General features: G+C 44.0%; 1 protein-coding gene across 50 annotated transcripts in view; it reads left to right on the top strand.

The window, feature by feature from the left end:
• LOC126061591 (uncharacterized) overlaps positions 1-13,258 on the top strand; it is a 68,040-nt gene extending 54,782 nt beyond the window's left edge. For all 50 annotated transcript variants that reach the window (XM_049858217.1, XM_049858205.1, XM_049858202.1 and 47 more), the window contains one exon: positions 1-13,258. This exon is cut by the window's left edge. In XM_049858217.1, the coding sequence (XP_049714174.1) occupies positions 599-1,681 (1,083 nt within the window). In that variant the 5' untranslated portion in view covers positions 1-598 and the 3' untranslated portion in view covers positions 1,682-13,258.

Below are 13,258 nucleotides of genomic sequence, written 5' to 3'. Positions count from 1 at the left end.
GGTTTTCTGAATCTTTTGACTGCCACCTTGCCACTAGTAGGCCCCTCCTTATACCAGTTATCTTAGTCATCCAGTGCTGCTATAATGGAAATACCGCAAGTGGATGGCTTTAACAAAGAGAAATTTATTCTCTCGCAGTCTAGTAGGCTAAAAGTCCAAATTCAGGGTGTCAGCTCCAGGGGAAGGCTTTCTCTGTTGGTTCTGGAGGAAGGTCCTTGTCATCATCTTCCCCGGGACTAGGAACTTCTCTGTGAAGGAACCCTGGGTCCAAAAGATGTGTTTTGCTCCCAGGGCTGCTTTCTTGGTGGTTTGAGATCAGTCCCCCCTCCCCCTGCCCTTTTCCCTTTCCTTTTGTCTATCCTAAGGTAAAAGGTAGTGCAGGCCACACCCCAGGGAAACTCCCTTTACATTGAATCAGGGATGTGACCTTAGTGAGGGCATTACAGTCCCACCCTAATGCACTTTAACATAAAATTACAATCAGAATGGAGGACAGCCACACAATACTGGGAGTCATGGCCTAACCAAATCGATGCATGTTTTTGGGGGACACAGTTCAGTCTATGACACTAGTCTTGTAGCATTCCTCAACGTTTGAATGGAAGTTTTTCCCACAGTCTTTTTTCACTCCAAATGTTACCTCCATTCAAAAAAAAAAAAAAATGCTGTGGAGTCAACTCTGACTCACAGAGACCTTATAGGTCAGGGTGTTGGGGCTGCGGACCTCTCGGTTAGTAGCGGAACTCAGCCACTGCATCACCACGGCCTGGCTTACTCTCGGCAGCTGTCACACCCACAGCTGGCCCAGCTATCAGGGACTCAGCCACTGCATCACCACGGCCTGGCTTACTCTGGGCAGCTGTCACACCCACAGCTGGCCCAGCTATCAGGGACTCAGCCACTGCATCACCGCGGCCTGGCTTACTCTGGGCAGCTGTCACACCCACAGCTGGGCCAGCTATCAGGGACTCAGCCACTGCATCACCGCGGCCTGGCTTACTCTGGGCAGCTGTCACACCCACAGCTGGGCCAGCTATCAGGGACTCAGCCACTGCATCACCGCGGCCTGGCTTACTCTGGGCAGCTGTCACACCCACAGCTGGGCCAGCTATCAGGGACTCAGCCACTGCATCACCGCGGCCTGGCTTACTCTGGGCAGCTGTCACACCCACAGCTGGGCCAGCTATCAGGGACTCAGCCACTGCATCACCGCGGCCTGGCTTACTCTGGGCAGCTGTCACACCCACAGCTGGGCCAGCTATCAGGGACTCAGCCACTGCATCACCACGGCCTGGCTTACTCTCGCAGCTGTCACACCCACAGCTGGCCCAGCTATCAGGGACTCAGCCACTGCATCACCACGGCCTGGCTTACTCTCGCAGCTGTCACACCCACAGCTGGGCCAGCTATCAGGGACTCAGCCACTGCATCACCACGGCCTGGCTTACTCTCGCAGCTGTCACACCCACAGCTGGCCCAGCTATCAGGGACTCAGCAGTGTCTCCCTGGCCACTTCTTGCTACCCCACACGCCCCAGCCCATCCTTCTACTTCGGTTTCCTCGTACCCATGAAACCTGTTTTGAAACTTCATTGAATTTCTCTCATTCCTATTTCTTTCTCCCAGTTTCTTTATATTCTTTACTCATGTCTATACCCAATTTGGATCCCATTAATCATTAGACAGACAGACCTAACTCCAAACCCTGGCTTTCTAAGTGACTTAAGAGTGTACACTTGGATAGTTTACCTCACCTCTGAGTCTCACTAATCCTTAACTTGTAAAAAGGTTGTTATAATATCCACCTAGTGGAGTTGTTGAGAAGGTGTAAAAAGATAAAAATGGTCAACTGCTAGTGTAGGTCCAGGCACTTACAAAAGTAAATCCATTGCCGTGGAATCAATTCTGACTGATAGGGACTCTATGGGACAGAGTAGAACTGCCCCACAGGGTTCCCAAGGAGCTGCAAGTAGATTTGAATATCTTTTGGTTAGCAGTCCTAGCTTTTAACCAGTGCTCCTCCAGGCACTTAAGACCAAAAAAAGAAAAACCCCAAATCCTATAGGATACAGTAAAACTGTCCCATAGGGTTTCCAAAGAGTCACTGGTAGATCCAAACTGCCAACCTTTTGGTTAGCAGCCCAATACTTAACCACTGTACCACCAGGTCTCCATTTCCAGGCACTTAAAAAAAAAAAAAAACTGTTGCTGTTCAGTTGATTCTGACACATAGCGACCATATAGAACAGAGTAGAACCACCCCATAGAGTTTCCAGGGAACACCTGGTGGATTCGAACTGCCGACCTTTTGGTCAGCAGCCATAGCACTTAACCGCTACGCCACCAGGGTTTCCTCCGGGCAGTTGTTACTAAATAAGTATGAGCTGATTGGAGCATTACTGTGACGATTATCTGAAAAAATAAAAAAAAGGTTGAATAGAGAGTGGATCAGTTGGGGGGCAAAATAATGGAATGTTAAGGACTATAGATTTGATCTTGTAAAAGTTGTGAAGAACTGTTGTAGATTTTTAAGCAGTGGAGTGGATCATTTACAGTGCATACAAAAGGTCACCAATACAGTTGATGAAATGATGGTAAAGACTGAAGAATGGAGCAGGAGGTTGGATTTTACACTGACGATCCATGGTATTTGTATGTCTTGTGAGCATGTCTTGTGTAATATTCTCTCTCTTTAATGGATCATGTTTTATACTTGTTACATTCTTGTACATGTGTTTTTATTACTTCTATATGAATGATTTGATAGAGAACATTTTACGCATGTAGTGAATATAAGTGTCTTTCTTCTTTGTTTCTCTGGTCAAGGGGACCATGGATATTTTTTGAAGTATCTACTATCTTGTTTGGAAACCCTGGTGGCATAGTGGTTAGGAGTTACGGCTGCTAACCAAAAGGTCAGCAGTTCGAATCCAGCAGGCATGCCTTGGAAACTGTATGGGGCAGTTCTGCCCTGTCCTATAGAGTTGCTGTGCGTTGGAATCGACTCGACGGCAGTGGGTTTGGTTTTTTTTTGGCTTTTGCTATCTTGTTGCCCTGACTGAGTTGTACAATGAGCTCGGGTCTCCGGAAACAACATTAGGGACATGTCATGCTGGTGCCATTCAGAAGCCTTATATGCTTGCTTTAAATTTCAAAAGCCTTTGGACTTGTTTAGGTACTTAATTGAAATAATCTCAAGAATTTAAATCTTATTAATTTGGTCCTGCCCAATTTCCAGGAATTTTTATTGTATTATCAAAATATTCTCAAAGATGCTGTTCAGATTTGAAATGAAATATGAACGGGAAGCTTGGCGTTCACTTGATGTTGGGCGTTTTCTATCATACTGGAAAGTGAATGCTTTAACCTCAGCCTGTGATGGGGGCAGTGGTAATTCAGTAGTAGGATCCTCACCTTCCCTGTGGGAGAAAAAAAAGGGAGACCCAGGTTTAATTCCCCAGCCAGTGTGCCTCGTGCACAGCCACCGCCTGTCTATCAGCGAAGGCTTGCATGTTGCTGTGACGTGGAACGGGATTCAGTGGAGCTTCCAGACTAAGACCCACAGACTAGGAAAAAAGGCCTGCCCATGTACTTGCAGAAGTCAGCAAGTGTCACACAGCCCTTTGGATTGCAGTAGTGTGATCTGCAGCTGATCCTGGCCATGACGTTTCGTTCCATTTTTCATGGGGCTGCTGTGAGTTGGGGGCCTGCTCCACGGCAGCTGACGACGTGAACGTGATGGTGACATGATGCTTCTTCTTATCATGGGAATAGCCAACAGCAGATGAAAATCTCAGCTAGTGGCAAAGCACTTCGTACCTTTAAAACAATTTAATAAGGAGCTGTTTTTACTCTGAAGTGTAGGCAAGAAATTTGTGGCAGTGAAATCTCTTTTTAATTTACCTTACTCTGAAAATCTTAACTAATTCATTTATTCATCGGTTCATTCAATAATTATTTATGAGTTCCTGCTCACTTCCAGCAATGTTCTAGTCATACAAGTGATCGTGAGTTACTGAATCAGCCCTTTGGATTGCAGTAGTGTGATCTGCAGCTGATACTGGCCATGACGCAGGACCGGGCAGTGTTTCGTTCCATTTTGATTCCTCTTCCATGTGGATTAGAGAGTAGACATAAAATATCAGGAAATCTACTACAGCCTCAACATTTTGCTTTGAACGTTTTTCTTCTCTTCTCCCCCTTCCTCTCCCTTTTCTCCTTTCTTTTCCACCTCCTTCTTTCTCCTCTATTTAAGGAGGAGAAGAGGAATTGGGAATGTGGAGTGGAAGATTGGTTTAAGAAGACTCTTCCCAGCCTGAGTTTGAATCTTGGCCCAGTGTCTGATACAGTGTTAGCTGATGTGATATGAAAAGAAGACATGGCCATGGCTGAATTGATTCCTTCATTCCGCTGTTATCTATTGAAGGCTCTCAATGTACCAGCCATATTCTAGGTGTTAGGGATTTAGCAGTAAACAACTCACACAGCTCTAGCCTTCCTGGAGTTTACTTTCTAGTGGGGGAGGCAAACAACAATGACATCAATATATACAGAAATGTTGTATGAAAACCAGATTCGTGAAGAAGAGCAACCTAGGGTAAAAGGATAGGAAAAGAGAAGATACCTTTAGGTTAATGTTCCAGGTACTGTCTGATTATACTCTAGGCTTGTGTGCATGGCCCTCTCATTTCCTAACGCCTTCTCAAGGGGGGATATGTTTCCTTCTTGTAAGTCTGCATCTGCAAGAGAGTGCAGAACAGGGGGATCTCCCTCTCAGTAGCTGGCATGGAGTGGAAGGGTACAGGAGAGTCCCTGCCCTGAATGCCATTGCTACTACACCTGGGTCACCAGGTGTTTTGCTTTACTACCTTACCTGGGTCACCAGGTGTTTTTCTTTACTACCTCACCTGGGTCACCAGGTATTTTTGCTACCGCACCTGATCACCAGGTGTTTCCTTGCTATCTCATCTGGGTCACCAGGTGTCCAGGCTGAGCTGTCAGCGTCTTGCTCCAAATGATCATTTACACCACCCGGGATTTGACTGCACCAAACCCATTGCCATCGAGTCCGTTCCCACGCATAGGGACCCTCCAGGACAGAGGATTTCCAGGGACCAGCTCGTGGATTCCAACTGCCGACCTTTTAGTTGGCAGCCAAGTTATTAACCATTGTCCCTCCAGGGCTCCTGGAATTAGACACTGGTTGTCAAAAATTTCTTGGAAAATGTTATTACCCTGAGCTAGCTGTGAATAGGAATGGGCTGTGCCATGGGCACGCCTGTGAAAAGGAATAGGAACCAAGGGAGGGCACAAAGAAGAAAGGGCCCAGAGAGGGGAGGTTGAAATTCACTTAAGGCGGGCTTGACTACTTCACAGTTTCCTCAGCCAAGACTGTCTGTGGTGTTCCGTCATCTTATGTGTCAGAAGGGTGTGATGATTGGTTTAGGTTCTAGGTCCATTTTTGGTAACTAAAGTAGCCTTGCTTGGACAGTGGAAAGCCAGCCTGTAGTCCATTTTACATACATGAGCATGAAGAGTGTTTGCCATTTGAAACTGAGTTCTTGGTAGGGGTTTCTATCACTGCCCCCACACCGCTCCCGGAAGAGTGAGTTCTAGTGGATTTAGCAGCCTACCGTCTATAAATCTGGAGTCAAGGGAATGCTGAGGCTGCAGGTAGAAAACACCAGGAGGCTTATGTTTAAGATTCCCAATAAACGGCCAGTTTGGAGGAAGGATGATGGGGGGAGGAGTTTTGAAATAAAGGGAAGTTGTAGGGAACTTGTGAGTTCAAAAGGCTAAGTAGGAATGGCGCCCGCCCGTTGAGGGAGAAATGTAAATGAAAAACAAGAGCATTGAGTGCAGTGGGGAGAATCAGCTATTTAGAATTAGTAGCAGGGCCAGACTTCGGGGAAGGGGGCATATTGAGGAAGAAGAATAATAAAGACATTATAAGAACAGAAGCTCAAGGGAGCCCCCCTGTAGGATGCTTTGCACCGTGGGTGGAGGACGGTCTTCTGGGACAGGGTTTAGGGGGCCTTGGCAAGTTAGAGCTTAGGTAGCACAAGAGAAGATTAGTTGCAACTAGAAACTGAAAAGGTAATTAACTGTGGCTCAGACAGAAGAGTGTCCTCCTTTTCAGAGGTCAAAGTTGCTGAGGGGCGTAGTTTAATTCATGATCAGCAGTAAGAAGAGAGTGGCCCAATACTTGTTGCCATCGAGTCGATTCTGACTCATAGTGATCCTATAGGAAGGAGGGTAGAACCCCTAGGGTTTCCAAGGAGTAACTGGTAGATTCGAAGTGTCGACCTTTTGGTTAGCAGCTGAGCGCTTAACCACTGCTCCACCAGGGCTCCAACTCGAGTAACCCGATAGGAAATGCAAACACACACTGCTGCTGAGTTGATTCTGACTGCTGGCAACCCTATAGGATACAGTAGAACTGTCCCGGAGGGTGTCCAAGGCTGTAAATCTTTATAGGAGCAGACTGCTGCAGCTTTCTCCCGTGTAGCGGCTGGTGGGTTTGAATCACTGACCTTCTGGTTAGGAGTGAGCGCTTTAACCATTGTACCACCAGAGCTGCATAGGACAAGCAGTAGCCTGTTTCTTAAAGGATACAGGGGGATTTGGAATAGATCGATTTGGAAGTAGGATAAGCTCATCAAATAAAGTGAAACCTACTGTGTGTTCCTTAAGCTGTGATTACTTTGAATTTCAAATTCTCTTATACTGTTGTAAAAATAGTTTGTGTATCTTAAAATGCTTTTGCTGAACTATTGTGGCCCTGAGAGGGAATGGGTGTAGCCAGAGAAATGCAAATGCTAGTGGTTCAGCCCTGGAGGGGTAGCTGTCCCTCTCCCCCTTTCCCCTGCTTGGTGTGGACACACATCCCCACAAGAGGCAGAGAGGTTCGGCCAGGAGCTATCTGTGTTGGAGCTGCCTGGCTCTGTGTGGCTTTGTGTGGTTCTGTTTGTTAGTGGCATTGATCATAGTCAGAAACAGCTGTTCAGTGAAGTTCAGACTTGCCATCTATTTTGGGTAGAAGCAGGAAGACTGTCAGAGGCAATGTTTGAATTTCAGTGCCTCTTATAAGGGCCTGAGATAAAGCTGTTTAGACCTTCTGTGCTCCATCATTTCACTTATCAAATTCAAGCACAGCCTTTTAATTTCAACCCGCTTAACTTCTGGGGTTAAATGGGACATTGAGTGGATTCTGTAAACAAGTACTTTTCTGAACCATAAACAGGAACACAAGCAGCCCAAAGATAGCATGTCAACAAGGCAGACCATCTGATGAGAGGGGCAAGGCTCAGGACTTCTCTGCTCTAATCTGGGCGAGCAACCACGTTTTGTCTGAATTTAAGGAGCAGTGAAGTTATAAGCTGCACAACGTGCAGCAGATGTACCTGATGTCCATTATTCAGTTCTTCAGGCCGTGTGCCACAGGGTGATTCCAGACCATAGGCGAAGAATATCCTGTGTTGATGGAGGAAATGTTGCTTTTTACAGAAACCATGTGCCTTAGTTTCTTAGAGCCTCAGTAGAAATATACCAGAAATGGGTGGCTTCAAAGAACAGAAATTTATTGTCTCATAGTTTTGGATGCTGGAGTCCGAATCAGACCATCTGCTCTAGGGGACGGTTCTTCCTTGTTGACAGCCCCAGGCTTTCCTTGGTGTCCTTGGCTGTTTGTGGATGTGTCTCACAGGCTGTCTTCTCCCTGCCTGTACCTCTGTCTGTTCTGCTGTATCTGCAAGATACCACTCAGAAGAGATTAGGCTTAACATTCACCCTACCCCAGCATGGCCTCATTAATGTTTAACAGAAGAAAACCCCTCTTTCCAAGCAGGGTCATAGTTACAGGCAGAGGGGCTAGGACTTCACCATAACTTTGGGGGACAAAATTCAGTCCACGCCACCACAAGATGGAAAAGCAAAACAATGGATAGAATTCTGTGGGTACTGAGAATACCAGAGGAGGCTTTGAGGACATTTTAAATCCGACCACATGGGAGGCTTGTTTTCCCATCCATGTTACAAGAGCCCTCCTGTTATCCCTCCATTCTGTTTTAGGTTAAATTGTTTAGTTTGGCCCTGAGAGTGCCCGAAGAGATACACCTCGTCCCCCCACAAATAGATTGAGAACATTATTTTAGTTCACTCACAAGGGGAGGAGATCCAGTCACGTTACCCAAAATAGAAGATAGAAGTTAGTCCCAGAATTGACCTAGTATGGAAAAACAGATGCTTTGCTTTTTAGAATGTTTGTCCTGAGAATACGACCTGAGCTACTAGAGGTGTTTGAGAGTTAGCAGGCCTGAGAACTGTTAAGGTGTTTCATTTTTTTTTTTTTCCCACATTTAGCCAGCTTTCATTGAGCTACTTTCTTACGCCTGTCCCATTTAGAGGTACTTAACACATGCTATCCCACTGAAAAGTGTGTTTTATGTTAAATTAGTTAGTGACTGTGACCGTCCTTCTGCGTGTGTGTGCATACACACGCAGGGACACCTGTCATATCTGTTTGTATATAAATGCATATGAGTAAAAGTAATTATAAATAAATATGAATTGTAATTTATAATAGCAAATGACAGGATGAGTTACTTGTACATCCATACAATGGAGCATTATTCCATTTGTAAAAAGAATCAGTTGTGTCTGTGCTGGTATAGAACAGCCTTGAATGTATAAAACAAAAAGGAAATAAAAGGTGCAAAAAAGTATGGTCGATGTGAACAGGGTTATGTACAGACACACGTTTACATCTAGGCTTGTTCATGTTTGGACTATCAGAGGAGGTAAGAAGGGATGGAGTCATGACCTTGGAAATGAGAAACTTTCTTCCTCTGAGACAGGAGGGAAGAAGTTGAGTAAAGACGTGGCTACATTTTGAGATGATGAGAAAATGAGTTGAAGAAGAAAGGGATTCAGGGAGCACAGACTTTTTTCCTGCACACTCCGCAGTACCAGGGGATCTTGAGAAAGCTCTGGCCGCGGGGTCGCCGATCGCAGCTCTTCTGGTGTGTAGAGGGAAGAGGACAGAAACGCACACTTGGTATTATTACTTCTGAAATCTTGCTGACCTTTATAAGCAGGAGCTTTTTCCATCGGCCCTGCAAATTTTTTTTTTTTTGGAGGGGGGTAACTAACATTTCTCTGAATCTGTACCTTGACTGTGAAATTTTAGCAGCTGGTCTATAGACTGGTTTTTGAAAAAAAAAAAAAAAAATTATTTTATATATACTAATGGTGGAACAAGAAAAAGTCTGCTGGTTAGACCGTCTGCCTTGGCACTAGGCTTCTAGGAAGGTGATTGTGTAAAACTTCTGAACTTCCCTCGTTGAAAGATTTCTGGGCCTGTCAGTCAGATGTGTCAGCATTTGGATAGTAGCTTATGTGTTTCTTTAAGGGACCAGGATCCTAGAACAATGCAGGCTGGGCACCAATATTGTAACAGTGTTTTGTGTGTTGACTTAAGGGACAGCAGAAGTACCTAAATCAATTTTCTGAACACTGTATAATTAGGGAAATAGAAATGGTAGGATATTATGCAGTTCTTAATCGGAGGTGTAAGGGTTGGGAATCATGTTGCCTTACTTACAGTACCTCCAAACCAACACTCCGTGTCCTACTTTTTTTTTTTTTATTATTTTTATTCTGCTTTAAGTGAACGTTTACAAATCAAGTCAGTCCCTCACACAAAAACCCATATACACCTTGCTACACACTCCCATTTACTCTCCTCCTAATGAGACAGCCCACTCCCTCCCTCCACTCTCTTTTCATGTCCATTTCGCCAGCTTCTAACCCCCTCCACCCTCTCATCTCCCCTCCAGGCAGGAGATGCCAAGGTAGTCTCAAGTGACCACCTGATCCAAGAAGCTCACTCCTCACCAGCATCCCTCTCCAACCCATTGTCCAGTCCAATCCATGTCTGAAGAGTTGGCTTCAGGAATGGTTCCTGTCCTGGACCAACAGAAGGTCTGGGGGCCATGACCACCGGGGTCCTTCCAGTCTCAGTCAGACCATTAAGCCTGGTCTTATGAGAATTTGGGGTCTGCATCCCACTGGTCTCCTGCTCCCTCAGGGGTTCTCTGTTGTGTTCCCTGTCAGGGCAGTCATCGGTTGTAGCCGGACACCATCTAGTTCTTCTGGTCTCAGGATGATGTACTCACTGGTTCATGTGGCCCTTTCTGTCTCTTGGGCTCGTAATTGCCTTGTGTCCTTGATGTTCTTCATGCTCCTTTGATCCAGGTGGATTGAGACCAACTGATGCATCTTAGATGGCTGCTTGCTAGCATTTAAGACCCCAGACACCACTCTTCAAAGTGGGATGCAGAATGTTTTCTTAATAGATTTTATAATGCCAGTTGACTTAGATGTCCCCTGAAACCATGGTCCCCAGACCCCTGCCCCTGCTACGCTGGCCTTTGAAGCATTCAGTTTATTCAGGAAACTTCTTTGCTTTTGGTTTAGTCCAATTGTGCTGACCTCCCCTGTATTGTGTGCTGTCTTTGCCTTCACCTAAAGTAGTTCTTATCTACTCTCTAATTAGTGAATGCCTCTCCCCCACCCTCCCTCCCTCCGCCCTCTCCTAACCACAAAAGAATGTTTTCTTCTCCATTTAAACTATTTCTCAAGTTCTTATAATAGTGGCCTTGTACAATATTTGTCCTTTTGCAACTGACTAATTTCACTCAGAATAATGCCTTCCAGGTTCCTCCGTGTTATGAAACGTTTCACAGATTCCTCACTGTTCCTTATCGATGCGTAGTATTCCATTGTGTGAATATACCATGATTTATTTATCCACTCATCCGTTGATGGCACCTTGGTTGCTTCCATGTTTTTGCTATTGTAAACAGTGCTGCAGTGAACACGGGTGTGCATATATCTGTTCGTGTAAAGGCTCTTATTTCTCTAGGATATATTCCAAGGAGTGGGATTGCTGGATCATATGGTAGTTCTATTTCTAGCTTTTTAAGGAAGCGCCACATCGATTTCCAAAGTGGTTGTACCATTTGACATTCCCACCAGCAGTGTAGAAGTGTTCCAGTCTCTCCACAACCTCTCCAGCATTTATTATTTTGTGTTTTTTGGATTAATGCCAGCCTTGTTGGAGTGAGATGAAATCTCATTGTAATTTTGATCTGCATTTCTCTAATGGCTAATGATCATGAACATTTCCTCATATATCTGTTAGCTACCTGAATGTCTTCTTTAGTGAAGTGTCTATTCATATCTTTTGCCCGTTTTTTAATAGGGTTACTTGTCTTTTTGCAGTTGAGTTTTTGCAGTATCATGTAGATTTTAGAGATCAGGCGCTGATCAGAAATGTCATAGCTAAAAACTTTTTCCCAGTCTGTAGGTAGTCTTTTTACTCTTTTGGTGAAGTCTTTGGATGAGCACAGGTGTTTGATTTTTAGGAGCTCCCAGTTATCTAGTTTTTCTTCTGCATTCTTCATAATGTTTTGTATACTGTTTATGCCACGTATTAGGGCTCTTAAAGTTGTCCCTATTTTTTTTCCATGATCTTTATTGTTCTAAATTTTGTATTTAGGTCTTTGATCCATTTTGAGTTAGTTTTTGTGCATGGAGCGAGGTGTGGGTCTTGTTTCATTTTTTTGCAGATGGATATCTGGTTATCCGAGCACCATTTGTTAAAAAGACTGTCTTTTCCCCATTTAACTGTTTTGGGGCCTTTGTTAAATATCACCTGCTCATATGTGGATGGATTTATGTCTGGATTCTCATTTCTGTTCCATTGGTCCATGTATCTGTTGTACCAGTACCAGGCTGTTTTGACTACTGTGGTGGTATAATAGGTTCTAAAATCAGGTAAAGTAAGGCCTCCCACTTTGTTCTTTTTTTTCCGTAATGCCTTATTTATCCAGGGCCTCTTTCCCTTCTGTATGAAGTTGGTGATTTGTTTCTCCATCTCATTAAAGAATGTCCTTGGGATTCGGATCGGAATTGCGTTGAATGTATAGATCGCTTTTGGTGGAATAGACATTTTTATAATGTTAAGTCTTCTATCCACGAGCAAGGTATGTTCTTCCACTTATGTAAGTCTCTTTTGGTTTCTTGCAGAAGTTTTTTACATCTTTGTAGTAGTTTTCTTTGTATAAGTCTTTTACATCTTTGGTAAGATTTATTCCTAAGTATTTTATCTTCTTGGGGGCTACTGTAAATGGTATTGATTTGGTGATTTCCTCTTTGATGTTCTTTTTGTTGGTGTAGAGGAATCCAACTGATTTTTGTACATTTATCTTGTATCCCGATGCTCTGCTGAACTCTTAGTTTCAGTAGTTTTCTTGAGGATTCCTTAGGGTTTTCTGTGTATAAGATCATGTCATCTGCAAATGAAGATACTTTTACTCCTTCCGTGCCAATCTGGATGCCCTTTGTTTCTTTACCTAGCCTAATTGCTGTGGCCAGGACTTCCAGCACAATGTTGAATAAGAGTGGTGATAAAGGGTATCCTTGTCTGGTTCCCGATCTCTATGGGAACGTTTTCAGGCTCTCTCCATTTAGGGTGATGTTGGCTGTTGGCTTTGTGTAAATGCACTTTATTATGTTGAGGAATTTTCCTTCTATTCCTATTTTGCTGTGAGTTTTTATCATGAATGAGTGTTGAACTTTGTCAAATGCCTTTTCTGCATCAATTGATAAAATCATGTGATTCTTGTCTTCTAGTTATGTGGTGGATTACATGAATTGTTTTCCTAATGTTGAACCATCCCGGCATACCTGGTATGAATCCCACTTGGTCATGGTGAATTATTTTTTGGATATGTTGTTGAATTCTATTGGCTAGAATTTTGTTGAGGATTTTTGCATCTACATTCATGAGGGATATAGGTCTATAATTTTCTTGTGGTGTCTTTACCTGGTTTTGGTATCAGGGATATGCTGGCTTCATAGAATGAGTTTGGTAGTATTCCATCCTTTTCTATGCTCTGAAGTACCTTTAGTAGTAGTGGTGTTAACTCTTCTCTGAAAGTTTGGTAGAACTCTGCAGTGAAGCTGTCCTGACCAGGGCTTTTTTTTGTTGGGAGTTTTTTTCAATCTCTTCTTTTGTTATGGGTCTGTTTAGTTGTTCTACCTCTGATTGTGTTAGTTGAGGTAGTGTGTTTCTAGAAATTCATCCATTTCTTCTAGGTTTTCAAATTTGTTTGAGTATAGTTTTTCATAGTAATCTGATATGATTCTTTTAATTTCAGTTGAGTCTGTTGTAATATCGCCCCTCTCATTTCTTA

The sequence above is a fragment of the Elephas maximus genome, chromosome 18 (genome assembly GCF_024166365.1).
Source record: "Elephas maximus indicus isolate mEleMax1 chromosome 18, mEleMax1 primary haplotype, whole genome shotgun sequence".
Lineage (NCBI taxonomy): Eukaryota > Metazoa > Chordata > Mammalia > Proboscidea > Elephantidae > Elephas > Elephas maximus.
The sequence above is the reverse complement of the archived record's forward strand: the minus strand, read 5'-3'. Positions and strand labels throughout refer to the sequence as shown.